The sequence below is a fragment of the Phocoena sinus genome, chromosome 3 (assembly GCF_008692025.1).
Source record: "Phocoena sinus isolate mPhoSin1 chromosome 3, mPhoSin1.pri, whole genome shotgun sequence".
Taxonomy (NCBI): Eukaryota; Metazoa; Chordata; class Mammalia; order Artiodactyla; family Phocoenidae; genus Phocoena; species Phocoena sinus.
The window spans coordinates 80215446-80241891 of NC_045765.1; the positions used below are offsets into that span (position 1 = coordinate 80215446).

The 26446-nt window shown below is 40.1% G+C and overlaps 1 protein-coding gene across 2 annotated transcripts in view; it reads right to left on the reverse strand.

The window, feature by feature from the left end:
- EPB41L4A (erythrocyte membrane protein band 4.1 like 4A) overlaps positions 1-26446 on the reverse strand; it is a 275254-nt gene that overhangs the window by 41721 nt on the left and 207087 nt on the right. For both annotated transcript variants that reach the window (XM_032627984.1, XM_032627985.1), the window contains exons 14-16: positions 6296-6386; positions 3710-3793; positions 2640-2753 (exon numbers count right to left, since the gene is read on the reverse strand). In XM_032627984.1, coding sequence (XP_032483875.1) covers positions 2640-2753; positions 3710-3793; positions 6296-6386 — 289 coding nt within the window. The remainder of the gene's footprint in view (positions 1-2639; positions 2754-3709; positions 3794-6295; positions 6387-26446) is intronic.

The window sequence follows — 26446 nt, forward strand, 5'->3', positions numbered from 1 at the left end:
GCAGGGATTTGTGCTCAAGGGCAAGGTAAATATGTGTGAAAATAAAACAAGACTGAGAAGGACAGGGCAATTATAGGGCATTTAGAGGGGAAAGAAACAAAGAATGAGCTCTAGCTCTTTATACCAACATGCAGCAATGTCTAGTCTCCTCAAAACACACATGCCCAATAAGAGACCTTTCAAGTACCACACAGAACCAGACAGAGGCCCTGATGCTCAGACAAAAAGACTCTCTATAAAATCAAAAGCCTTTCCTCTGGATGGTGCCAATGAAAGGATCCTCTGTCCACGCACCACAATTACTTCTCTGTATTTCACAGGAAGCCAGCAGAAAACGTATCTCAGTAAAAAAGTCATTAAGTCTGGATTTGGGAATATGTGTGCTCCCGACTATTTCAAGCAATTTGTTCGGGGGAAAAAAATGTAAATTTTTATGAATAATGTAAAAACTTGATAAATTCATTTTCAAGCATATTAAAATAAAAATGACCATCTGCTCAATGTGTGTAATTATTTTATTTAGGGAATGCTGAAAAGGTACACTAATAACTTAGGATGAAAAACTATAAAAACCTATCTATTTAATAATCAAACAGTGCCAAATTCTTAATATATTTAGCAGTTCCCACTACCCACATCCCCTGAACACATATATACACACAGATACACTTTAAAGTGTTTCCCAGTGATGTTGCCTTGATTTTAAGTGTTGTCCAAGATGAACCAATCGTTGGTAGGGAAGGAGGGCAGAAAATCTCTTCCCCTGCCTTAAGTGATGACTCATTATCCCTGCCTTTTTCAGATGTACAGACCTGGATCCACTTCTAGACTGGAACAGTTACCCGCAAGGAACAGCTACCATTTTCTCCCCAAGCCTGTTTTCTCATCTGTAAAAGTGAGATAATAATGCTGGGCCAGGGATTTTCCATCGGTTCTCAGTCCCATCTGGACCCACCGCTAATCTCCCCTGTATTGCCAAGACCGGAGCCTTAATATCACATCTTCCTGGATTCCTTTGCCACTTAGGCACTCAGGAGAGATTTGAAGGCAGGAGGAAAGGGCAAGTGATTTTGCTTCTAGCAGCACCTGTGGCACCCACTGTTGCACTCCTTACAACTGGGGGTTCCACAGTGTTAGCTATGGCGGTGGTACCTCTAGCAGTGGCAGCAAGAGTCACTCCTACAGTGGCGGAGCCCCTGGCAGTGCCAGCAGCAAGTACCCGAGGGCCAGCTGAAAGGCGGAAGCAGCCTTGACTCTCTGGGTGACACCCTGTCTCTCCTCTTACTCCTGGCTGCACAGTGTCCAGGTGGCAGACGTGCACCACTCTCTGCCTTTTGCTCCTTCAGTCCTGTCCACGTTTGTGTACCAATCCCTGCATTAATCCCTCTCTGCTGGAAAGGCCTAGTGACTGAATGATATATACACCAATTTCTATAGGGGTATCATAAGGATTAAATGAGATAACACATAGCAAGTAATCTGCTCAGTACTTGGAACATGGTAAATGGAAGCTATTTTTCCATTATTCTATCTAATCGTGTTGCTCATGATCCAGCTCCCCCTTCTCAGTCCTACTAGGTGAAGGTGATGACCTTTCCCTTCTTAATCACCAAAGGATTTCAGTGAAGTTGGACCTGGTTTGAGAAAGCTGGGGATGAAGACCCTGGGAAACTGGCAGAAGTAGAAGACATCAAACAGGGATGCACCAGCAAGTGAGTACGAACAAGGGCAGAGAAAAGAGAAGGGCTTCTGCTTTCTAAATCTACAGTGTATACAAAAAGAACCTTGACAGTTATCTGAAAACATGACCTGAATTTCTCATAATTATAAGTCACTTGTAAAATACTATTTATGTAGGTACACAAAGTAAAACACAGTCCCCATCAGGTAGGAATGAAATGAATTTCTCTGGTAAGTGATTTCTAGGTCTTCCTCTCTTGGACCTGTCATATTGCCCAGGCTGCTTTGCAGAGACAGTCCAAAACTGCTAGATATGAATTTTTTTTAGTTAAGTACACACACGCAAATATAATCACACAAACAATGTGACCTGCTGGGTAAAATGTAACAGGATTCATTTTCTCTGTTCTTTGAAAGGGGTTTTACTCAAGTTTAAGCAACAATATCAGTCCTGAGAGCAAAGCACTCAGTCTCCACTAAGAGATTTCTCTCTAAACATAATCCTATCTTCTCAGATCAAAACATTTAAATCTTTTATATATTAATATGTATCATTATACAATATATATTATATACACTACATATTATATATACAATATCTTTTCTCAAAATACATTATATACATTTTTTAAAATGTAGTCTTAACTACAATACAGAAAGCGAGTTCCCATCAATATTTCATGAAATTATTCTCTGAAACTCTGGCTGTTTAAGAGAAATGCTTCAGGACCCCTAGCTTATTTTATCTCAATTAAAAACAAAACATAAACATATATCCTTATTGTGAAGCAATTATACTCTAATAAAGATGTTTAAAAAAAAAAAACCCGAAAGCATAAGCTCTCTGTTACCATGGGGAGACAAACAATCATGATACTATGAGAGTAACCTGTGATTAAAATGCGGCTGGGATCCAGAGCTTCTGTTGGGAATTTAAAACCAAGGGTCGTTCAGCTTACCTCCTCCTGGTGGGCTGTACAGAGTCATGGTCGCTCCCACACGAGGGGTTTCGGCGGCGTGCATAGGGGAACTTGGGAGATCTCGTGCGGTCGTTCGGGGAGTTGTAGAGTCCGCTGGAGTGGAAGAGGAAAGGTCAATGATGTCCGCAGAGGGCCTGGAGGAGCAACACCCTAACCTGGATCTAGGGAAGTGTTCATGACTGCACATTTGTTACTGCCTGGAGAATACTGGATCATGAGCACATGGTTCTCTTTGCTGACAAGATTTCTTGAAAGAAAAGAGAAGTAAACAAATCATAAAAATCTTCATTTTGCAGGAACGGGTTTGTCTCACTGGTCTTCAACAGTAAGAAACCAACACACACAAATGATGGCAATAACAACAACAATCCACACTTACAATGAAACCACCACATGCCAGGTGCTGCCTGAGCTTTTCTCCAGATCAACCCTAATCACCAAAGTACAATTATTAGACCCATGTAGCAGAAAAGAAAACAGAAATACAGAATGTTTAATTAAGCAGCCAAGTAGAGTAGCTAGGAAAGAGGCAGAGCTAGAATCTGAACCACTGTGTGGTCAGACCTGGAACCACCATAACTATATGGCCAGTAAGTTATGATGCAGGTCTGCTCCTGGTATGGTAGTTGTGAACAAAAGAAACTAAATATTTCTATATTTCTAGGAATAAAGGTCTACTAGAAGCATTATTCATGAGCTATAGTTTTCAACTCAAGTTTTTACAAGAACTATGAAATTGGGAAAATTACCATTTATATGTCATTTCGCATATTCTAATGACCACCAAGCCATCCTAATGCTCTTTCAGGCAGTTTCTTAGTATATACAAATTTTCCTTTCTGTCTTTCCAGGAGAACGTTTCACGTTAGGACACATCCTGTTGACCTCTACTTCAGAAGTTCTCGGTCACACAGATTTAGGAATCTGACTGACTTGTCCACAGTTAGTCATCACCAGCCACAAAGCAGTTGGATTCCATTATTTAACAAGCTGCAATTGCTAACCCCTTTTATACTGTTCTCCTTTATAAAAACAATGATCCTCTTTACCTCTGGGGGCCATTTTCTTCCCACGGCGCATGAGATTTGCTTCTTTGGGTAACAGGGCTGTTTTCATTCTTTGCTTTCTTAAAGCTTTAATTAAAAAACAAAAAGAGTGTAGAAATTAGCTAGAAAATAAAAGGAATTAATTAGCTGGAAAATAAAAAGAAATTAACTCACATACTTATTTCTTCAGTAAAATTATTTAACAAATGTTTTAAAATGTGTTTTTATTTATACCTGTGACTCATTCCAGAAAGAATATAAAGTGGCTACCTTAATTTAAAAAAATACTTGTTTCCAGCAGTACTTTGGGGGTCTCTTTTCCCCTTCTTTCTTTCTAGTTTTACTTCTTTATGTCAACCAAATGCCGAGTCATCAATTGTTAAGAACCTTTCTAAAGAGTCCACCTGCAGGACAGGAAAAAAGGGCACCAGCAAGCCAAGAAAAAGAGGCTGATGAGAAAGGAAAGTTGAGTATCTGGGCTCATGAAGCTGGCTCCTTCTTTTCAGCAGAGGTCAGAGACCGCTGGCTTTGGCCTTGGGTCTGAATCTATGCAGGCTGGTCAGCTCTGGGCAGGTTCAGGCTACCGGAACTGACTTTCTCTGCCCCCAGCTTCTGCCATATCTTGGCTTCATCCTTCCAAATCAGAATGACTTTCAAATGCTATTTCCTGACCTAGTATTATCTTTCTGCCCTAAGAATGTAAATATAACTGAGTTGTTATTCAATCCCAACAAATTGTTTTAGAAACACATGGGAGACACAAGGAAAGGATTCATCAGAACTCTTCTGTCACCAGGGGAGTAGGGGAGGTGTGTCACCTCTCACTTCCCCGGGAGACTCCACTTCAGAAAAAGATAGATCTACTTAACTCTTAATCCACTTTTAACCCTGGCTTTTTGAGGAATCCTCTATTTAATAGTCCTGGAATATAGTCATAGCAGAGTTCTTTGTAACAGTCAAGAAAGAGGAGAGAGAAAATAACAAGGTCATTTCAAAAAATGAAAATAAACTTGTACCCTAGCATACTATATTCATATAGCAATTAATACAACATAAGCTTAAAAAATTAGATATTTGACAAAGGCACGTAACAGACCATTAGTAGATATGTTTTACTTATATATGAGCAATATATTACTCTTATAAAGGTTAAAAAATATTTGGAAGATCAAATTTCTAAAGTAAAACCTCACTTTTGAAATGAGGAAAAGTAATAAATATGGTAGATTTAATACAACAGTAGAGAGTTTGAGTGTGTTTAATAAATCAGAAAGAAAAGAGAAAAGGGAGATTGAGAAATGCAGTAGGGAGATGAAAGGGAAATTGAGAGAGCAGCGAAAGAATAATGAAATCCTGGGGGGCAAATTAATTGCATTCACTGACTGAGCTATTTCTCATCTGAAACTTGAGTAGGAAAATTTGGCGGCCCTTCAGGTATCAGTCCTATGGGCAAGAATGCAGTTACAGAGGGGATTGAACTCCTGGGATCTGAATTTCATGCAAGATTACTGTTCTTATGTTGGGCTTACCATAAGCATATCCTGTACATACAGATTAAGATGACTCACTAGCCACAGCCGTGAGGCTGACTAAGGGAAGCACAGTAAACGAAAGTGTAGGCAAAAGCAAAGAACTTGTCATTCCAAAAAGAAAACCTGTACAGGGAGTGTCCTGTAACTAAACAAAACAAAATGATGGCAAAACCCTGGGGACACCCTGCAACTCTGAGAAATTTCATAACTTAGAATTGTTTTGCTGAGAAATCATAAACTATATCCCTCCAAGTAACAACAACCCAGTTGAATGAAAACACCAGCATTTACTAATGAAAGATGGAGTAGATGATCTAAGAAGTCTCTCAAGGTCATGTATTTCTGACTGCTTGGACTTCTCCATGATGCATGTGGAGCAATCTCTATAGAGGAAGTGAGCTGATGAAAGCTACTTATTGTATGTGTAACATCCTGTTCCATGAACATAATTCAAGATAGGAAAAAGTGATGCTGAAACAGCGTCTTAACAGAGAACAAGGCTGATCTTTCAGGGAAACAATCCACATAATATATTAAGAGAAGGTCTTTCTGCTGGGGGAGGCTGCTGGGAAAATTGGTGCACAGGACCATGATGACTCTTTATACATATGCAATCACTGCCTTCTGAAACCCTGTGCCTCTAAATGCTATAAACCCTCTTTCTAGGGCCACAGTTCAATGCAGCGCTGTAATGAACGCAGTACATTGAACGTGAATATGATCTACTTTACTTCCCAGGTCCCTCTGAGTTAGTCCATTATATCATGCCATTTAAAAAATCCCATGGAATTTTCACTCTGCTCAGAGAAGGCAGACCACACACTATCTGTGACTTTTATCACGCTATGACAGCAGGAGCATTTCCTTCAAATGAGAGGGACATATCCTGATGTTTTATATTTCACTGGCATTTTAAAGTGTTCTTTGGCCCACAGAATTTTTTTCATCAAAAGTACTAGTTAATTATCAGAGTGAAAAGATTCTTAACCTTGCCAACAGAAAAAAAGCATTTCTGTGACAGCATATAGTGGTGTGTCCTTTCAGTTAACCGACTGACCTTTTTATTGGTGAAGGTGCGATAATTTTAGTGGTTCCTTCATTTTCTCCATTTTCCATGTTTGCAGTTACCCGATTTATGCTGTCTGATCCTAGTAGCAAAGAGGGGAAAGAAAGAGATAGTGGAGAAGAAAAGAAAGGAGATAGTGGTCAGAAAAACACAAAGAAGCAAAAACATATTTTTAAACGTAACTTTAGGGACGTCATGGCACACTGTATTGATAAATTTTAATTCCAAATGCATAATGAATTGCCCAATAAATCTGAGTTACTATTTTCTGAAATGTACTAAGCCCTCAACATAACAATGTCCAAAGGGGTCTAGGTTATGGCACCACTTCAAAATGGTACCTTTTGAGACTTTAAGAGTTAAAAAAGTCCCCACATCAACTGTTAAACTAAGAATCTAAGATATTTAGTACTATTATATTGGAATGTAAGCCATTCCAATCGGTCCTTGATAACTACGTTGTAAAAAAGTTACTGTTTCTTGGCATGCCATGACAACCCTCATTCTCAATCCAACCTACCCAAAATATTTTGAACCTGAAAATATTCCAACTCATAAGGCAAATGGCAAAACCAGAGTAATATAGACGTGAATTGTATCACTCACATAAAAAAAAAGTTTTCAAATGTGTTTTTTAATGTAAATATCCCTTAAGGTCTAAAACTGACTTTTTAAAAGCTTTTATTCCGCAGATTTGCATACATGCTAGATGAACCAGCAGAGGGAGCCCCCAGCAGACACAATGTTGGAAATCATGATCCAAATAAAGTGCAGCAGATGGGTCCAACCAGGAAGTCTGGATCCCATTCTTGGGAGGGAGGTAGATAAGCCTTCAGGGGTGAGATGTGCAGCACTGATGAGTTGTCTTCTTTCCTCCAGCGGCGTGGCCCTCACTCTGGGAGGTACAGGGGAAACCAGGGAGGGGATGTCCGAAGCCCTTGTTCAATTAACCATGTGGCAGGCAGGTGTGTCTTCCTCAGAAAGGCATCTTGTATGTCCACGGATCAGGTCCTTCAATCCAAAGAGTAATCACCCCTAACGGTTTTCGAGTCGTGAGGTGAGTCTGTAATACTAATAAGAGCTAATATTTACTGAGCACTTAACCACGTGTTGGGTGCTGCCCCAAGTACTTCCGGGTCTTTTTAATTATATAATCCTCAAAATAATCCTCTAAGGTAGATACTAATATTATCCCCATTTTTAAAGATAAGAAAAACAGGACTTTGCCAAGGTCCCAGAGCTCATGAGTGGGGGGGGCAGGGGAGCAGCTTTAAAACCCAGCAGTCTGGCTCCTGAGTCTTAGCTCTAAGCCACCACAATCCACAGCCTTCCATGACCACCTGCACCTCATCCTCAAAAATCAGTCTAAATTAAGGGTCCACTGGGAGAAACAGACTCTTTAGAAGTGAAAAGAATGTCCAATGAGGGGACTTCCCTGGTGGTCCTGTGGGTAGAACTCCGTGCTCCCAATGCAGGGGGCCCGGGCTCGATCCCCGGTCAAGGAACTAGATCCCGCATGCATGCCACAACTAAGAGTTCGCATGCTGCAACTAAGACCTGGCGCAGCCAAAATAAATAAATTAATTTAAAAATATTTAAAAAAAAAAAGAATGTCCAATGAGAAGAATATTTAATAGCCAACTAAGAGAAGAATTCTCTCTCAAGGGCAACCAACGCTGAAAGACAACAAGAGAAACAAGTGAGCACCCCCAAGTTGGCCATTCCCTCCAGAACACTTGGAGGCAGGTTTGGCTACTCATCAGGAATGATAAACATTAAGACATACACCTTGAACACAGAAAGAAAACAGTGGTTTCAAATAAGAGCTCCCAAAACTATTATTACAAGGAATTTGACATGGATTCAACATCTGCATTTTGTTCCTATTCTGGAACCCTGAAATGAAAAGGTGAACCTGAAGATATGTGGCATTAAAGGTACGCTCATGTGGGAGCAACATTCAGAATCCAGGCATTAGAAAACAATAACATTGAGATCTACGGGAAATTTCACCAGGTATAATAAGTGGAACACAACCAACTCACGTGAACAACCCCATGTGCTATCAGACATCAGAGTGGCCAGTCACTGTCTATTTTGCCATAACCCTTAATAAAAATCACCTAGGCAGATTCCCAAAATTTCAGGTGCAGATTTCAGATGGAGCTGCTTCTCAAAACTGGAATTCCATGTGGTATGGCCCCGGGACAGTGGCAGGAGGGATTAATTCATTTGTGCCCCAGACAGAATTACCCCAACATCATATATTTAATTGTTTTGAATACATGTTTTTAAAATGTGGTATTGTTTTCAGCAGGCATTACTAATTTATACTGCAAGGGACCTTCATGTACCCAAGGCTATTTCCCAGGCTGAGCAGTCTTTTCTTTCTGTTTCTTGGCTTGTTTATTTTTTGTTGGAGTGTAGTTGATTTACAATATTGTGTTACTTTCTGCTGTACAGCAAAGTGAATCAGTTATACATATACACATATCTAGTCTTTCATTACAGAGCACTGAGTAGAGTTCCCTGTGCTATACAGTAGGTCCTTATTAGTTATCTATTTTATATATAGTAATGTGTATATGTCAATCCCAATCTCCCAGTTTACCCGTCCCTCCCTCTCCCGCCTGGTAACCATAATATTGTTGAGCAGTCTTAGTCTAACAACCTGGGGGAAAGTGAGGCTGCCTGATCACTTTCACCTGGTTTCCTTCCGAAGCTTCCAAAAACTTAATAAACAGGTAGATCAAAAACTGAGCATTATCTTAAAATAGAAAAATTTCAAACTATGTATGCATGCGTTTTTTCTTAAAGAAACCAACATTGGGTTATTCGCAATATCTAAATCATAATTCTTGACATCAAACACTAAATCTATGGTTTTCCCAAAGAATTTCAGGAAAAAAAATCACACACAAGCTCTCTCTCAGACACTCACAAACACCATAGCCAGGCTTCTTCAAAATAAACTGTTTGACCGACAAGACTATTTTACTAACATAAAATGGTGTATATGAGAGTTATATGACTAACATATATACCATTTTATATTCAGAACAGTGTACTACTAACCAAAAAATCTGTTTATATGTATTTTCCTCCTCTACAGCTATGTGAACTGGACAAGCCTATGGTGTAAAAGCCTTACTAGGAAAACAGACTATAAGGAGAAAAGCTACTTACAAGCCTTAACTCAGTGGGAGCACTTCTGAAGTATCCATTCATATAATATTCATATTTAACTATAAATTACTCTATTCTATTCATGAACGTAGGGTTCTTAAAAAGCCCTAATTAGGCAATACTTATTAGCTTTGTATTACTAAATGTGCACTTAAAAGTAATAACTACTTTTTAAATTTTATTTTACTTTATTTTCGGCTGTGTTGGGTCTTTGTTGCTGCGCACGGGCTTGTCTCTAGTTGCGGCGAGCGGAGGCCACCCTTCTTTGTGGTGCGCGGGCTTCTCATTATGGTGGTTTCTCTGTTGTTGCAGAGCACGGGCTCTAGGCACACAGGCTTCAGTAGTTGCGGCGCGTGGGCTCAGTAGCTGTGGCTCGTGGGCTCTAGAGCGCAGGCTCAGTAGTTGTGGCACATGGGTTTAAGCTGCTCTGCAGCATGTGGGATCTTCCCAGACCAGGGATCGAACCCGTGTCGCCTGCATTGGCAGATGGATTCTTAACCACTGCTCCACCAGGGAAGTCCCAATAACTACATTTTTAAAACACTGTATTTTAACCATTGTCCTAATTATGTTAAATGAGATTTTTTTTTATAATGCTACCATTTAAGAAGAAAGCGAAGCAATTAAGTTAGGTTATATATTGCTTACTGAAATCCACAAAGGTGAGAGAGATGGTTATGCATCATCTAGGTTTATTGACTCCATTTTGCTGACATGCACTAACTGCCTTCCTTTTCCAAATGTTTCCTCCCCTCGTCATCCCACCTTCCAGAACCATCCCTCCTACATTAGCTCAGATTCTTGGACTAGAGAGAAGAGGTGATCTGACAAACCAACCACACTAAAGGGCTCATCTCTTCATGTATTAATTAGTCACAGAATAGTTCCTTTCTTTTTTGGCTCCATCGGGTCGTCGTTGTTGCACAGGCTTTCTCTAGTTGTGGTGAGCAGGGGCTACACTTCGCTGCAGTGCGCAGGCTTCTCATTGTGGTGGCTTCTGTTGTTGCGGAGCACAGGCTCAAGGAGCGTGGGCTTCAGTGATTACAGCACACGGGCTCAGGAGTTGTGGCACGCGGGCCCTAGAGTGCATGCGTTTCAGTAGTTGTGGTGCACAGGCTTAGTTGCTCCGCAGCATGTGGGTTCTTCCCAGACCAGGGATCAAACCCGCGTCTCCCACATTAGCAGGCGGATTCCTAACCACTGCGCCACCAGGGAAATCCCATAGTTCCATTTTAAAGAGAAAAAGGAAGAGCCAAATATTAACTAAAATAATTAACTGATAACAATGGAATTTCAGGCGTTGCTCCAGGAGAAATTTTGAGGCTGAAGAAATCGTTTTTCACCACTCCTTTTTCATTGTAAATTATAATGGACCACCAGAAAAGAATATAACATACATATATGAACAGTTTAACAAATTTATTATAAAGTGAACAGCTATTTAACTACTACCCACGTCAAGGTATAAAACATTACGGGAAATTTTTCTACACTACACAATCACTCCATTTGGTGTAACTCTTCCTTTCAGATAAGGCCAAACAGTTGTTTTCCATCTAAAATATCTAGAAACACAAATTATCATGTACATATTTCATAAAATATTAATAATACACATAATGAAATTATTAAAATTTAAAATTATTAGTAAAGTGAATAGGCCCTCAAAATCTTAATAAAATGAAGGCCATATCATTGTGCTCCCGTGATTGCCAGCACAGTGTCTTATACATGGTGATACTCAGTGAAGGTCTGTTATTATAGAGGATGTATTTCTGTTTCTACTATTTTTTCCACTAGAAGGGAAAATTCAGGATAATGATATTATGTTTAAAATGTGTCAAAACCAAGACAAAAAAAATATATATCTGAATGTGGCCGTATGGGAAATTCAGGATGAGAGATGACATGCACCACATCCTACAAGCCTGGGCTACTTCTTAGAGCTTTAAAAGCAGCCTTCCACCATAGCATGCAATTCTTTTCCACTCTTTTAAATGAAAGTCACAGATTACCTACAACAAAGGTCAGTTATTGACATGTGGTTACTAAGGCTTCTAGGTTAATCTGTATTTTATTTTACATAAAATATCAACACTAGCAAGACCAGTTAGGATTAGAAGCATCCAGTTCACTTTCCATATTGTTCACACTAAAAAGACAAAGGACTTGGGACTTCCCTGGCAGTCCAGTGGTTAAGACTCTGCACTTTCACTGCAGGGGGCAAGGGAGCATCCCTGGTGGGGGAACTAAGATCTTGCATGCTGCACGGCACGGCCCGGGCAGGGGAAGAGACAAAGGGCTTTATTCATGAGACTGGTCACATGTGGAAGAATAAGTTTATCAGGAGACTGCTATAGTTTATTAAGGAGCCAAATCTAGCTCATGACCTGTGATCATTTTTGTCTCTGGACTGTTAGACACTACAGCTTAATATGGGTGCACACAATTCCCTACCAGTTAGGCAGCAGTGCAGTGCCAGTGTCCACAGCTCCATGGTCTTGTCTGTTAATTTTTTAACACCCTATACGCAAATGATTCCAGCCTGTGTGCACCGGACCACGACCAGACTATTGTGTGGTTTGGCTCTGTTCACGATTGAGCGCCCTCATCGTAAGTGACCCTCGCCTTTGGATCAAGAAGAGTGGCTGTCTGAAACAGAATCAACTTTCCCAGGATCTGTTCAGCTACTTGGTCTGGGGGCAATTCTTAAAAGTCAACCGGTGATGTCAAGATTTCAAGATGTGGTGCTGAATCCATATGGATGTTCAATTACAAAAACACTTTGCATTTAAATAGTATTATGAGTTTCACAAAGTTCATAGCTCAGTTTTACACCTGTCAACCTTAGTTAAATGACTGATGTTATTTAAATTGCCATTGCTTTGAATTTACAGAGTAGGCATGGAGGATGAACGTGTGACATTAAAAGAAAAGAGAGAATGCCTTCTTCTGTTAAATGGGGAGAAGAACAAATAGCCAATAAGTTAAGCTGCATTGTAATATATACATGATTTCATTTTTAAAACTCTCAAATATGATACATTTGTAAACTTTTAGGTTAAATTTCATCTCACTTATTTTCATTTTCTTTTCTGATCTATGTTTTTAAAACACTGTATCTGATGCTTGAGACAAATAATCAGGACAGATTTTAACTATTCCCAGCACAACAGATTATTAGGTTTCAGTAAAGACAATCTGATTTCATATTATCTGACTCAGAATGACTTATCAGAAGAAATGTGATATTCATGAATTAAGAATGAGCTAATAACTGGAAATACATTTTAGCTCTCGTTTTCACACTGACAGTACAAAATCACTTTGCCTTGGTTTCACCAACTTTAGACTGGGTTACTATGAAAAAAATGGCAGATGGTAGAGCAACTTAGCAAAAATAAAACATATTTTTCTAACACCACGAATTACAGTCAAACAGTAAAATGACCAAGGAAACCTCACATATATTCATTTTTTTCCCCTATCATCATGAAAGGTTTTATATTTAGCAGAACTGACACTTGTGAAATTACGTAAAACACAATTAAATTTCAAAACACACGATTTGGAAAATAAAAGTGTTTCAGTGTCCAGTGGCTAATTTTTTAAAGTTCAAATGCCTGACATCAGCCCATTCATCCCAAAGAGGCAGCCTGCTTCTGTTTCTGTATTCAAAAATCCCAAGGGTGATATTTAAACAGTTACTTCTTTACCATAAACATACAGACTTTTAAGACACTGATTTTGCTACATGTCAACTGCAAGATCAAACAAGGCATTCTACTAGAAAGCTGTAGGGTAGATTATAAAGAGTGGGTGCAGATGAGAAAGATGCTAGGAAAATATGTCTGTGCATGAAAGATCCCTTCCCTGGTTGGTCTGCTTCCAATTTCTTCTTCCCTGACGCAGCACTCTCCTGGATCCCTCTGCTTTCCTCATGACCAAAACGGTCAACTTGGGAGCATGAGATGAAAGCACTTCATCCTCTGCCGGAGCTACAGAGGCACACACACTGAGAGATGGTCGCAAACACACTTCCTTGCAGGTCAGAAGGCCAGGTTCAAAACCAAGAAAGGCCCTTCTCAGCATCTGTTTACTCCCTCAGGCCCTCAGAGTAGAACGAAAGGGCTGTACCAACTGAAGAACTTCAGGCCCTCAGAGTAGAACAAAAGGGCTGTACCAACTGAAGAACTTGTGATCTACACCTGCGTATGCTTGAGGGGCTGCCAGATGCACTAACAGCAGAGGGGAGCCCGTCTTTCCTTTCAGCCCTCCTAGGCCCAATGCCAACACCTCTCTGTGAATGGTTGCCTGGAAGCAGGAAGTGTGGCAAATCTCTTAGATACCAAGTTTTTTCTTCCTGTGATAGGAGGACACAGTTTGAGGGAAGAAAACGGAATAAACGCTCACATCCTATCCCAGTACTCTCTTGTACTCCCCCCAGCCTACCACCCCCAACCCCCATGAGCGACACAATTTAGAGCAACATACCACAAACATTCTCCAGCCATCTTTTCTCAAGCCCCCCATTTATGCTCACTTGGTCTAGGACAAGTGGACAGTTCCACACCTGACCTAAAGTCAGTTCTGTTCCAGAGAAGTGCGCTAGGCCACTGCTCTAGAGGTTTTATTTGATGTAATTACAGTAGTATATAAAGTATATACAAATACAAAATACATATAATTGTGTGTAAAGATCACTTTAAAAAGGCTTATTTGACTCAGGCAAAACTGAGAAAATTTTGGGGTTTTTCTGCTTCCATATTTGAGTTCATATCTAGGAGGCCTTAACTCGGGGTTCTTTAAGCTTTTTACACAAGTACTCACTAAAAGAATTTGAAAAATGATGTACCTCAGTGCATGTCTGTAAGATGCTATCTAACATTTTGCATCAAAAGTTTAAATAGTACCAAAGGATGCCATTTGCAGCATACAGTAAATATTGACATTTTAAAATGTAACTGTTTCCAATCTCTATGTTCATAGAGAACAGTCTGGTGGTTGCCAAGGGGGAAGGAGCTGGGGGAGGGATGGAGTGGGAGGTTGGTTAGCAGGTATAAGCTTTATATATAAGAGAGATAAACAGCAAGGTCCTACTGTACAGCACAGAGAACTACATATAATATCCTATAAAAAACCATAATGGAAAAGAATATAAAAAATATATTTATATATATATATGTATAACTGAATCACCTTGCTGTATAGCAGAAATTAACACACTGTAAATCAACTATAGTTCAATAAAAATATTAAAACTGAAAAAAAATGGGCTTCCCTGGTGGCGCAGTGGTTGAGAGTCCACCTGCCGATGCAGGGGACATGGGTTCGTGCCCCGGTCTGGGAGGATCCCACATGCCGCGGAGCGGCTGGGCCCATAAGCCATGGCCGCTGAGCCTGCGCTTCCGGAGCCTGTGCTCCGCAATGGGAGAGGCCACAAGAGTGAGAGGCCTGTGTACCACAGAAAAAAAGAAAAAAAAAAAAAAACTGAAAAAAATCAATTAATTAAATGTAACTGTTTCATGACTTTCTTGAATATAACCAGTGTAATAAAATACCATAGAAATGTGATACCCAGTCATTCATTTTAAAAATAGATGAAATGAGTTTAGCATTTGGAAATTTCATAGAATCTTTCTCTTGTAGTTGCAATTCAATTCCATCTCCTCTGCAAAAATGTATCCCAAAGTAATATGTTTTATACTTGAAAGTTTTTATTCATCACTCTATCTTACTTCTGTGACAAAAAAAAAATAGAAATAAGGTAAAAGTTTTATTTCCCATGACCATAAAGCTCTACATGGTAAAAATTTTTTCTGAACCAAGTTATCATTACAATGATTAATAGCATATTATTAGCATACCATATGAATGCTGATAAATTATTAAATATAAAAAGTAAGTTTTTATTGAAAAGTAATTCTTAATGAGATAAACAGGGTAGTTTTGTTTTCCCAATGATTACATGGATCAACCCATTCGAGAATATTCTGTGCTAAAATGAAACAGTTTAGCAACAATTCTGCCTTATTTTTATTTGGATAGATTTTCAATGCTGAGAAACCCTGTTCGCATTAAGTAGAGATTTATATTATTCTGTTAAGTATTCTGTTATAAAGATATCACCAGTGTCCCAAAGAACTTCTAAGAGTTACATGTAGACCTATAACTCTACAAGTAGTGATATATTACCTAAAATTATTTTGAATTTTCTATCAGGTGGCAAATCAGTTGGGTCCTCCACCAATTTTGGTGAAAGTCAAAATGAGAAAATGACATGCAAGGATGTGTCACTTGACAATTAAGATCATTTTACTTTCCCAACACCAACCCAGGAGGTTTAACATTTAAAGGCAAAGCCGTGTAACAGATTCAGAATGGGAAAAACGTCTGCCTTCCTTTTAGAAAATGGGAAAACGTCCATTGGGAAGGGGCAAGCCTACTATCACAGGCAGACTGCTCTGAGGAAAGAGAATCTGGAAATTGATTCTATCAAAACTGCCTGGGCCCACATAACCCTTTGGAAGCCCTCTTGTATCTCCTCCCCACCAGGGGCTGCACACTCAGTTCGAAATCTTCTTTCCTAATCCACCCGTCCTTCAAAATCCGCTTCCTTCACAACAGCATCATGGATTACACATTTAGCCATAAGCAAACTATCCTCCTGGACACTTACAACTTTCCTTGCTCCAATCCACGACACCTGACACGTGTGCCCGTATTTCAGTTTCTACCTCTTCAGTCTGACAGTGGTTAAGCATACAAGTCATACAAACCCAAATATGTTTCTCAGCTCTGCCAATTTACCCACTGTGTGATCTTGGACAAGTTATTAAACCTCTTTGGGTCTCAGTTTTCTCATCTGTAGAATGGAGATATCACCAACTCCTTACATAGTGGATATGAGGATTACATTAGGTAATTTCCAGAAAGCGTTTAGACAATGCTTGGCATTTAGCAAGTGCTAAATAACTGCTGTAGTCTTTCTATATGATGAAGTTCCTCTAGATCAGGGGCCAAGTTTTATTCATTTTCCATGCTCCATGGAATAGGGTCTGCACTGGGTGTTTTTTCCAGCACCATCAAGTAATTCTTCAATTCTCAGCAGACACTGACTGGGTATCCTGCAATTCAGCTCTATCCTGACACTATCTACCTGGTAGTGTCAGATCCCACAGGTTAAAGGCTCAGCCCCACAAGACTGCCCTCACTTTAGATACCTGTTACAAGTCCAGGTTGCCACCTGTGCTTCTGACCAACAGGCTATAGATCAGAGGTTCCCAAGACCCCCTCCTAAGATTCAATTCATTTGTTAAATCAGCTAACAGAACTCAGACAATCAGTTACTTGCTAGATTGCTGGTTTATTATATATAAAAGGATGTAACTCAGAAACAGCCAGACGAAGAGATGCACAGAGCAAGATACATGGAAAGGGGCATAGAACTTCCATGCTGTAAGCACGCCACTCTTTCCACATCTAGATCTACATGTTCATCAACCCCTCAGGACCCCATCCTTTCTAAGTTTTTATTACAAAAAATAATCCTAGGCATGATTGATGAAATCAATTACATAGGCATGACTGATGAAATTACTGGCCATTGGTGACTGATTCAACCTCCAGTGCTTCTCCCCTCCCCAGAAATCAAGGAATGGGACTGAAGTTTCCAACCCTCTATTCAAGATTAGCTTCCCTGGCAACAAGCGCCCCCTACTTGTTTGGGGCTTTCCAGAAGTCATCTCATTACCATAAATTCAGGCGTGGTTAAAAGGGGCTTGTTATGAATAACAAAAGATGCTCCTTTCACCTTTAGGGTTCTTATCGCTTAGGAAATTCCAAGTGTTTTAGGAGCTCTGTGCCAGAAATGGGGATGAAGGCCAAATGATTATTTATTATTATTTTTTTAATGTCCTTATTGGAGTATAATTGCTTTACATTGTTGTGTTAGTTGCTGCTGTATAACAAAGTGAATCAGCTATACATATACACATATCCCCATGTCCCCTCTCTCTTGCGTCTCCCTCCCACCCTCCCTATCCCACCCCTCTAGGTGGTCACAAAGCACCAAGCTGATCTCCCTGTGCTATATGGCTGCTTCCCATTAGCTATCTACTTTACATTTGGTAGTGTACAGATGTCAATGCCACTCTCTCACTTTGTCCCAGCTTACCCTTCCCCTTGCCCGTGTCCTCAAGTCCATTCTCTATGTCTGTGTCTTTATTCCTGTCCTGCCCCTAGGTTCTGCAGAACCACTTTTTTTTTTTAGATTCCACATATATGGGTTAGCATACGGTATTTGTTTTTCTCTTTCTGACCTACTTCACTCTGTATGACAGACTCTAGGTCCATCCACCTCACTACAAATAACTCAATTTCGTTTCTTTTTATGGCTGAGTAATATTCCATTGTATATGTGTGCCACATCTTCTTTTTCCATTCATCTGTTGAGGGACACTTAGGTTGTTTCCATGTCCTGGCTATTGTAAATAGTGCTGCAATGAACATTGTGGTACATGACTCTTTCTGAATTATGGTTTTCTCAGGGTATATGCCCAGTAGTGGGATTGCTGGGTCATATGGTGGTTTTCTATTTTTAGTTTTTTTAAGGAACCTCCATACTGTTCTCCATAGTGGCTGCATCAATTTACATTCCCACCAACAGTGCCAAGAGGGTTCCCTTTTCTCCACACCCTCTCCAGCATTTATTGTTTCTAGATTTTTTGATGATGGCCATTCTGACTGGTTTGAGGTGATACCTCATTGTAGTTTTGATTTGCATTTCTCTAATGATTAGTGATGTTGAGCATCCTTTCATGTGTTTGCTGGCAATCTGTATATCTTCTTTGGAGAAATGTCTATTTAGGTCTTCTGCCCATTTTTAGATTGGGTTGTTTGTTTTTTTAATATTGAGCTGCTTATATATTTTGGAGATTAATCCTTTGTCAGTTGCTTCATTTGCAAATATTTTCTCCCATTCTAAGGGTTGTCTTTTCATCTTGTTTATGGTTTCTTTGCTGTGCAAAAGCTTTGAAGTTTCATTAGGTCCCATTTGTTTACTTTTGTTTTTATTTCCATTTCTCTAGGAGGTGGGTCAAAAAGGATCTTGCTGTGATTTATGTCATAGAGTGTTCTGCCTACGTTTTCCTCTAAGAGTTTTATAGTGTGCGGCCTTACATTTAGGTCTTTAATCCATTTTGAGTTTATTTTTATGCATGGTGTAAGTGTTCTAATTTCATCAAATGATTATTTATTATTAATTACAACATCACAGGTCTTATGCCAAAGAAGCGCTCAATAAATTCTTGTTGAATGAGAAGGTAAAGGGGATAAAAAGTGTCATTTATGATAACTCACTAAAGCTATGGTATTTAACTGGAATATACAATACGCCTTTAGCCTTGCGTGCTTTTTTAATTTTGATAGCTATGCATGGAATGCTAAACACTCCCAGAAAGAGTGGAATCATTAACTTTTTAGAGAAAATCTAACCAGCTTGCCATATATTAAGACATTTTTTACAGAATGAAAATAAACATCAGCTTCAAGGCAGAATAGAAAAGGGTGTCAACAAAGGAAGACAGCCTTGAACAAACCATACACCCGACTCTGTGACCTAACCTAATGCTCCTTGTAATTAACACGGTTACTGCCATTTCCCCTCTTTCATGGGTAAAATGTCCCAAAGAACTTAAATATTTTCTTAAAAAAATGACTTGATATAAAATCAGACTGACTTGCTGCTCCTCTGTAAATGCATTATCTTCAAGAATATCTGCTGAAACAAGCAGATCTAGTGAAGTAAAGGAATCACACAATAGTGGGAAAACCAGAGGATGTATACTTATTTTCAAATCAACTTTCACTTTTTTTGTTTTCCATTCACTTTCCAAGGATGTGCCTTAATATTCCAAAGACCTGGGTTCAAACCCTGCTGCTGCTCTTACTATCTGTGTAACTTTGAATAAGTATTCAATGTTTCTGAGCTACTGTTTCCTCATGTGTAAGATGAGGATTCTACCCACCTTCCCACAGGTTTACCAAAAGAATTGCTTCACTTTATGGACAATGAGGTGAAAGCTCAGCATGTTGAATGATGTGTTACAAGTCACAGCCGAGTTAGACCAGGAATTCAAGTCTACTCAAATCAGGTATGTGTTTGTTTGTTTGTTTGTTTTCCTGCCACTGTACCACATGCCTTCTCAATGCAAAGGCTTACATAATCAGTTGCAGGAGTTCTTAGGGTGAAGAGAAAGTGAGGTCACAGATTTGGACCACACCTCAGTTGATCACCTAATTCTGACTTATCAGGTTTGAAGGAGGACAGTCATAATCACACTCTTTCGAAAACAAAGTTAACACTCTCCTAAATTTTCTAGAAATCCTCTCCAAAACTACCCACATAACAACTCTTGGTCAGAATGCCTTGCTCCAATTCCCTTGTATGACAATTTTTACTAATTTCTTCCCTTCCTGTCTTCAGCTGACCTAGAGAGGACAAACATGCAAAAACTTCACAATACCCATCAAGTGCCCAATAGGTGTGAGAGTTATTATGTCACTGTCTTTTTCCAGACATTCCTCACAGTGCCTAGTGATTCTCATCCAGATACCCTCCAGGTTCCAGAACCTGCTACACTTGCAAATTATTTCACCTCTCTGGGCTTCAGTTTCCTTGCCTACAACGCAAAGTGATTGTCCTCTACTTCATCTAATCCAAGGACTGTGGGTCCTACATGAGTCTTCCTCCTTTGAAACAAAGCATGCTCTGACTCAAGGATCTACAGTGCAATCTCCTAAACTTTAAGGCCTACGTTTAAATGTACAGATATGAAATAAAAATAAAGAAAATAAATGTACAGATATGAAAATGCCTTATGCCCTTTGCCTCGAAGACTTGAGCTGTATCTGTAACAGCCCAGTAGAAATCCTAACATTTGAATTTGTATGATCTGTCTCGTATCGTTCTATTACTTTTTCCATAAATTATGATGCACGCTTCCTAGCATAATATCAGTGTCCTCATCTGGAAACTTGAATGGACATTTGAAATCATCTTGTGAACTTAAGGCATTCATGACAAGTATCTGAAGGGCTTTTTTAAAGTACAACATGATAAAAACAAAAATGCTATTAAAGAATACAGAGTAAAAAAAAAATCTCTCTCCCACTCCGGATTTCTGATTTCTCTTTTTGATTGTATTTTTATGTAATGGGAGCATATTACATGCTGCTGGCCCTCACCCCTGGCTTTTTTTTTTTTTTTTTTTCTTGCTTATACTATCTCTTGGAGATCATTCCATATTGACACAAATTTATCACATTCTTTTTTGTTCCTCCTCTCTCCACATCGCAGACTCTAATTGACCTGGGATCATATTCCAGCTCTGGGGCCCTGGGCAAGTCCTTGCCTCTGTCTTCTCACCTGTTACACTGAGAGTCACAGCACCCTTCTAAAGGAAATGAGGGAGATACTATCTGCATGTGCCTAGTACAGCACTGGGCATGCAGTGATGCTCAATGACTGTTGGTCATTAACATTCCTCTGCCTTGTGGAGCTCCTCAGGGGATCTGACCTTTCAAGGCAGACGTGGTGGGACTATAGAATCGGATCAACACAACGTCAAATCCTGTCCTCAGATTTCTTCTAAGAGACACATGGTATTTCCTAGGGGTACACATCTATTATTTTATTAGGCCAGTTCCCTACTAATGGACATTTAAGTAGTTTTCAGTCTCTGTGATGACAAACACAGCAACAGCCCTGCTCATATTGTAGAAGTGAGGTTGCTGATCTAACAGCTTATTGAGGTTGGGACTTGACTTATGAAATCAGAGATCCACAGCCCCAGCTTCTGTTTACTCCTCATTCAACAACTCTGCTTCCCTCCCCGAGCCCTTTCAGCTTAGCCCTTTGTCTTATGTTTCCACTGCCTGCCTGACATGAAAAGTGGACTTGGATAGGCCTAGTACCTGATTACCTCAAATAGGGAAAACCACCTTATACATAAGATGAAATGATTAACTATGTGAACTTTAAAACAAGCATACAATCTCATCATTATTATGGATTCACTGTAACGCGTTTGTTATTCCCAATTCATAGCCATAGACTATCCCAGTGGTGCTGGAGTGCCTAGAGAGTGGTGAGCACAGAGTAGGGGTAAAAATAAGGTGAGAAAAATGATTACTCTGGGAAGTAGGAACAGGTTAAGTAGGACGATACCCAACTCTGGGCTCCCAATACTGCCTGACAACAGTTGCCCTTGGGTACCCAGAGATCTTCAGGCAGGCAGGAAAGGAGAAACCTACACACAGGGGGCCCTTTGACTCGCCTACTTCCCTCATACTTGTTTATACCCAATCTTCTAGAATAAATCAGGGGTAACTGATGTCTTTCCAAAGCCCATTCTCTGCACTTGAATGACTCTCTCCACCCATCAATCATAAAAGGCCACACCTCCCTCATATAATTATATTATCCTTTGTACGTGAAGTTGATGCTATATGGTAAATATAATTCAAAGACTCTCAGGTGGACTCACAGGCTGGTCCACACTACGTAGAGAAAGACTCCTTTTGATTTAGGAGAAAGAAACTGAAGTGTAGCAAGCCCCTCCACGTTCTTGACACGATGCTGTGCCCAATGCAGACACCATCCCGCATGACAACAGCCCGTGAGGCAGGAAGTAATACCCCCACTGGACCCATAAAGAAACTGAGGCTCAGCCTGGTTAAGTGACTTCATCACACTACACAGTTAGTACAGGGATGACTGAGGCTGAACCCAGATTTATCAGATGTAGCTCAGTCTGATATGCCAGTCTCTACTCACATAGCTTGCCTTTTGTCTGCATTAAAAAAAATAATAATTTTTTTAAATCTAGTTTTGATCGCCACAAGCCAAGCTGGGTTTCTGCTGACCTCATGTCTGACATAATGTGCCAACCAGAGCAAGCGCTCAGTAAGTGATTATTACTCTCTTGACATTACTATGTCTCAGCAGCCCAGAGCTTTATACTACATCAAATTGATGAAACTGTACTTCGCTATGTCAGAGCATTTCTCTGTCTCTCCTGCTTTGGGCTACACCCAGCTCAGGTCACCAGTAAATGTCAGTCAGCTACCCACATGTGAATCATTTGCTAGGGGGTTCAGGCCTGTGTGGCACCATCATCCCCTAGAGTTGGCCAACTGACCTACCAACTACAAAGTGTTCCTGCTGGGAGTCATGGAGTGTAGAACCTGACCTCCACAGGGGATGCTGCAGAAACCCATAGAGACCCCAGGACAGGTGGATCGGCCATTCATACCAGCTCTGTCAAACAGAGGTTCTCAAGAGGCAGCGCTCAAGCCATACTGGGCCCTTAGGAATGTTTGATTTAGCACACAGAGACTTTCTTCAAAATGAAATCAATTGCCAAAACTTAAAATTCTGGAAAAGTTTCTATAAATGTCTAAATTTCGTGCGTCCCTTGAGACAGTGGAAGATTGGCAACACTGGGTCCTGTCTCCTGCACAGAAACACTGGCTTGGCCTGAGCAGTAGCTCTCTGCTTCCAGACCAGGCACGAACCATCCTCACTCACAAGTCATTTTCAGGATCCCTTGGGCATTGTGTCTGCAGCGTCTTCCACAGATTCAGAGTGGGAATGCCAAAATGTCACACGAAACGGCTTTTCAGTTGTCTGAAGACTACACTGCAACTATTTATTTCTCTGTTCATCAGTACGATATGCTTAAGAACTCAAAATGCTGCATCAGACAATCACGGCATTGTTTATCCACTGTAAATGGTTTCACCCATTACTTTTCTTGCAGCTAATTATGGATTATAGCTAAACATTTTGTCTTTACTGCCTTTACATTCTGTCTTTACTACTTTCTTCTTACAGCAGAAACTCTTTTCTGACAGGAACCCACCTTTGTGAGCTGCCAAGAGCTTGTCAGAGAAAGGGCTGTACAAAATATGCACTTTTCCTTCCTGCCATCTCGCCTCCTGCTTTACCCCCAAGCTCCTCTGCCGAGCAGATCTGGAGGAATGCTCTGGCTGCCTGCCCTGGCGCTGAACTCCTCTGGGGTGGGGTGGGGGTGGGGGTGGGGCAGAAGGCAGGCTGGGTGCAGGGCTCCTGACTCTGGAATGCGCTTCCTCAAAGAGGTGCCAAGGTCTAATCTTGGTGGGTTCTAAACACAATGGCTTTTGAGCTACCAGGGCATTTATTATTCCTGACTGAGAAATAAAAACACAGGCTTTTTAAAGTTGCAGAGAACTAAGATGCAGGTTAAGGGCAGTAGTCATCAAGTTTGACTGAATTACTTTAACTTCAGAAGAAACAAAGTAACGTCTTCTAAAGTTACAAGTCATGTAGTATAAATTAATGATATAAACTAACAAAAAGCTAAAGTCTCCTTTCTATCACAACTTGTCTTTTAGTATCTATAAATGTTAAATGAGAGGTGAGAATTTATGCCAATGACTCTTGGAACTGTATAGCTCTAAAGTTTTATTTTAGAGCGCCTACCAGAATTCAATTTATGAAAATTCATAGCTGGCCTCATTAGAGTTGTTTTTTTTTTAAATCTATCTTCTTTTTAAACCACAACTCCATTTTTGCCAAACACAGTACAATCTAATAAAATAAACTTTTTCTACGTTTTAAAATAAGCTTTCTACCATTTTAATTGTCAAAATTTTCAAATAAAAATTTAAGTAATTGTGGCAGGAATATTTAGTAAGGTAATACTTTTGCTTCTCTTTGGTCAATAAAAAATAATTAGAAAAAAAAAAAACTACTGTTTTGAGCTATTGTTCCTTTCCTGCCCAGCCACCCATGAACAAATCTCAGGAACAGGGAGCTTTGGAGCAAGGAGGCTGCTCTGGAGCTGAGAGTGTGGGAATCAGAAGTGACAGGGCTGGAGGAGCTGCCTGGAGTGGCAGAAAAGGCTTGGTGGGGAAGGAGATGGAGGTTTGAGGGCTACAGTGACCTAGGGACCTACAGGCCACTCCCCTCCACCACCCGCCACAGCAGAGCCTTAAAGGGGCAGGCTTGACCCTAAGCACAGGAGGCTCCAGGCTTACCAATAACCCCTCCCCTCTCATACTCACAGTGGCCCAGATTCACACAGAATTGCCCTGCTTAATGGGACCTGCTGGGTGGGATAAGGAGCACAGAGTGACTGATGTAGGTGAAGACAAGAGCGCCCTCTTCAATTGTTCCACTCCAAGTCTGAACCCCACCATGACCTTAGAGACTAGGTCTCTCTACCAGCTGGGTTCAACTGAGGCTCAAAGCAGAGTTCATTTGAATTAGAGGAAAAAGAATATGTAACATTCAGGGGCTTCCCTGGTGGCACAATGGTTAAGGATGCACCTCCCAATGCAGGGGGCATGGGTTTGACCCCTGGTCGGGGAACTAGATCCCACATTCATGCTGCAACTAAGAGTTTGCATGCTACAACTAAGGAGCCCATGAGCCGCAACTAAGGAGCCCACCTGCCACAACTGAGACTCAGCACAACCAAAAAAAAAAAAAAAGAATATGTAACATTCAAATAAACATAGAACAACATTATCCCTGCCCCCAGAGCATTCTTCATATGTGCATGACAGCAACTGAAATAACTCTGCATCACAGGCATTGCTAAATGGTCCTTCCCCACCCAGGACAATCATGCTGTCAAGGGCAGGGTCATCTCTGGGTCCCCAGAACACATCACAGTTTTGTGGAACACAGGCTTCAAAAGTAATTCAAAACCAAAGTGAAATGTACACACAGCAGTCTCAGTTTTTAAACACAGCACTGTATGATCCTCTTTTTTTAGTAAAAATTATAAAAATATACCATTGTTTAAAATACATACAATAAATCAGCATGAATACTTAGAGATATCACTACAAAAATATTCACTTTAGTTACATTTATATTTTTCAAATTTTGAAACAGCTTAAATATCCAAAAACTAACGACTGGTTGAATAAATTATGTCACATCAATGCATCTATGCAGCAGAAAATTATTTGGACATTCAAATGGTGCTATATAAGAACACTTAAAACTTGTTGGAACATATTCATGATATGTTAGTAAATAAAAAAGTAAATAAAAACACCGCTATATCATTTTTGCAGAAAAGATATGCAAATGACCAGAAGGGTATATAAAATAGTGTTAGCGCTAAGAGAATGGGACTGAACGTGAAAGATATTCTTTTTGCAGGGGAGGGGGAGTTCTGAGGTTCCTCAATTTCCTAAAGCGAGGATGTATTTTTATAATAGTAAAAGCATAACATGTGCTGCATTTTTTAAAAGATTCTCAGCCTGATGCTGAGAGGCTGCCCTCGAGCACGCTAGGCTGTGCATTATCCATCTCCTCAGCCTCCACCCTAGAGGGACTGTGTTTTAATACAACACTAGTGGGGAGGGGAGACGGACGCGAGGGCTCAGTACAGTTCCAGGCTACTCTGTGAAAACTGCATTTGGCTGGATCTATGTAAGCCAGGAGAGAAACAAAAACAAAACCCCTTGTCCCTAAATAAATCAGCTTCTGGAATTTCGGCTTCCAAGGAGAAACAGACAGACAGACAGACACAATGTTACAGAGGCAGATATTTTTCTAAGAGCAAATGAGGAGAGGAAAAGGAACAACCTGAGCAGGTCTGTGTAAAAAGCACGTGTGATTCCAGAATCTCAAGTGGAATGAAATGTTGATTTGACACGAGGAATGCTTTTGATATTCTTGGTTGGTCTCAAAATAATTTCATGAGGCCTGGTGTTTAAGAAATAGCAAAGGATCTGAAAGTTTGCTTATCAATTATACCACATTGCACTTGATCCAAATGGGATTTAAGACTGATCATATTCAAAGATAATCACAAAATATTAAGATAAAGATATTAAATGTTAAAGCTAGAATTTCTGTCCTAAGTCACCTGCTTATTATGTAATCTTGGCCAA